At 34.1% G+C, this 3,364-nt stretch overlaps 1 protein-coding gene across 1 annotated transcript; it reads right to left on the bottom strand.

Annotated features, from left to right (window-relative positions):
* Positions 1-299: 299 nt before the first annotated feature.
* LOC145949165 (uncharacterized) lies at positions 300-1,263 on the bottom strand. Its single transcript, XM_083069955.1, has 3 exons — positions 1,082-1,263; positions 881-949; positions 300-541 (listed from the first exon to the last, which is right to left on the bottom strand). The coding sequence occupies exons 1-3, from the start codon at positions 1,142-1,144 to the stop codon at positions 467-469; spliced, it is 207 nt and encodes a 68-aa protein (XP_082926081.1). The 5' UTR covers positions 1,145-1,263; the 3' UTR covers positions 300-466.
* Positions 1,264-3,364: the final 2,101 nt, after the last annotated feature.

Raw genomic sequence — 3,364 nt, forward strand, 5'->3', positions numbered from 1 at the left:
TCAATACGGCCGTATTGATTTCAGTACGGCCGTATTGAAGTTTCAGAAACTTCAATACGCCGTATTGAGTTCACTGCGGCCGTATTGAAGCTTCAATACGGCCGTATTAAGTTCAGTACGGCCGTATTGGGCTTCATTCCCTCCACTTTTTTATTTTGAGCTATTCTAAGACCTCTAGACCTATAGAGAACCCTCCTAGGGCCTTCCAGGAGTCCTTCTGGCTGATCTTCCTTCAGTCCTCGAGAGTCTTCAAGCTTTATTTCCGACCCGGGCAATTTTAGGGGTCTACAATTGTGAAATTTGATTGTCTATAATATGCTACTAACAAACAAGGCCTTCAACTGGCTGGTACACAACTAGTCATATTAGTCCAAAAACTGCTGAAAGCAAATAAATGCATAAGCCCAAAAACCAAATATTGAAAAACATGGATATTGAATGCCACTTAAAGAGCTCTCCAATATATTCATTTCTGAGCCCCAACTGTGCTCTTGGCAGAATCAGTAGCCCCTCGTGCCTTTTCCTGCATTTGCTGCCCAGCCTACAACACCAAAACACTTTCATCACTCACCAAAATTCTCCATAATATTTAGCTTCTTCTGTTCATTCTAAGAGCATGTTTGGATGTTCTATTAGTTCCATCATTTTAGATTTTTTTTTAGTGAAAAGAAGTTGTTTGTAAAAAATTTGTATATTTCAGACAACAGATGAATTTTGCATATAAACAGTTTTTTCTTTTATTTTAAAAAAACAATAAGTTGTATTGATGTATTAGAAAATATGAAGTTTATAATTGATTATAAAAATAATCTAACTTTTACGTATTTTCCAAACATACTTTAAGTCAACATAGTTAAATTGTTCAAATAAATGGTCTAACCTCTTGGCAGGATTTTTTGGCAGATTGAGCAGCATTCCTTGCACTATCGATCATGCTACTTGCCTTTTCCTAAATCAACAACAAATAACATTATTCTAGCTATAATGCCACTATAGTCTATAATTGAGAATGATGTGCAAAAATTACAAGGTCATGAATATATTGCATACATGTCTTATTTGTATCAGTGGTAAAACTAACCTGAGCTTGTCCCGCGGCTTGGCCAGCTTGATGGCTCATATTCTGGGATTGGGATTGATTCATTTTTGGTTCCCCTGTTTTGGTCTTGAAAAAGCAGGTTATTTGACAAGTAGTACTTAATATGAAATGTAATTCATGATTGTGGGGGGTATATATATATATATATATATAATAGTGGCTCAATTAATCATCTGGGTGACACATGTAATGACATGCACCATTTATCTGAGAGGCTTTTGGGCTGAAGACCAGGTACTTTTGTTTCTATTTGCTTGTGAAATTGTCTGTTAGAAACACTACTAGGTAGAAGCCTAAGAATGATTGAAATGGATCCATCTAGCTAAAAATAGAAAGCACCAAACTGTTCAATATCCAAAGGTATTTAAAAAGAAAAGAGAAGGTAAAGGACTGTATCTTAAGGTATGTCAATTAACTACTAGTACCTAAACTTCATTTTTAATTAGTGGTTTAACAATGGATTATAATTATTCTTTACATTTTTTTGGGTCCTGACTATTTCGGTCAAGCAGGGAGAACCCACTCAGTGGTTGGAAAACTTAAGTTTGCTTTTCCTATTCACAAAATTTGAACTTGAAATTAGACTTGGGAAAAAGGAACTCTTTAACAATTAAACAACAAACATAATATATGTTTTGATTGAAACTTCGGATAAGCTATATATATACATTTTTTTAAGTACAGTAGTATTTTTTTAATGAGCTAACAATGGGATAAGCTTAAATGGATCAAACTGATATATTTTAGCTCTCCTACTTTGATGTAAATTTGTACCAGACATGAAATAGGCTATTTGTAGTTCTATTGAAAATATTTAAAGAAATATGTAATTGACTTTAATTTTGTATGAGAAATATCCCCATCTCCTATCCCAATACGTGCTTCTGGATCTTCAACCAGATCTTCTGTTGCTAGACATAATGGAAGGTCTCATCAACTTACTTTTTCTTCCCAAACTTCAAATACGTATGAGGTATATATTTTGCATCTAATGTCTGATAGTTCCCTTGTGTATTTGATAATTCATTATAAATGCTGAAAAATGAAAATAAATAATTTTTAATCAAAGTTCTGAATATACATCTTTAGAGAACCGATGTAGAATATACATCTTGTAGTAGTGTAAAGATCATTCAAATAAATTTACTGGTGATGTCTTTGTAGATGTGTCATCAGCTGCTACAATTTTTCAGAAGCTAAGTATAGGAGAATGCAAACAGAAAGTGCCAACATTTGAAGATGACCCTGAAGTGATTATTCCAACTCATTTGCAAGTCTTGGGTGCTGAGAAGGTTTCTGATTTACTCAAGGTATTTATATTTATAGCCTTTTTATCATTGAGTTTTTATATTTTATAGCACACTAAATTTTCCATGAAAATGCATTTCTCATAAGCAACGGTGTTAAAACTTGGGCAGGACGACAGCGTTTCTGTCCAGATAATTCCTTTCTGTCATACAGCATGATATTAAGCTGCAATTTCCGTAGGTAAGTTACCTACGGAAATTTCCGTAGATAAAATCCGTAGATAACGTTATCTACGGAAAATTTTCTGTAGATAACGTTATCTACAACCTTATTATCTACGGATTTTTTTCCGTAGATAATCCGTAGATAATTATCAATTATCTACGGATTTTCATCATTATCTACGGATTTTTTCCGTAGATAATGCGGATTTTTCTTGTAGTGATCGCTCTTGCCCTTTATGAGTTTTTCGGAAGTGCCGGTATCCAAGCAAGTCGGAGAATAGTTTTGGTAGTCAAATCAACTAGGTCTTTTTGAAAGGATAGTCTTTTTCGTATTTTTTGTGTATGAATCACAAACTTGGGGCATGTCCGGGCTCGTGAGCTACAAAAAAAGGTCACGTGTAAATTGAGGTTTTCTTTTAATGCCATATATTCTTTCTATCTCATTTATTTTCCCTCCTTATAAACAATTAATCTAGGCCCCACTATTTAACCCGCAATAAATAAGGTATATCTAGAATAGGGACGTCGCTCAAACAATAGCCTAATATGCCCTAAAGTTGAAAAAATCACAAAAAGTATCATTATACAACTTCAACATGATTGGGGATAATAAATCAAACAAAGAAAGAATCTCACATGTTGTAAAAAACAAAGGTCCGGCAAAAAACCCGAAAAAAAGGGGCTTCACAGGGAACCCACAAACAAAAGGGGCAACCCTAACAAAAAAAAACGCGGCTCAGGAGGGAAATTTTCAATCAAGACGAGGTCTCTAAGTTATTAATCATAAAAAGAA

This window comes from Cajanus cajan, chromosome 2 (assembly GCF_000230855.2).
Source record: "Cajanus cajan strain Asha chromosome 2, NIPB_CcT2T_4, whole genome shotgun sequence".
Lineage (NCBI taxonomy): Eukaryota > Viridiplantae > Streptophyta > Magnoliopsida > Fabales > Fabaceae > Cajanus > Cajanus cajan.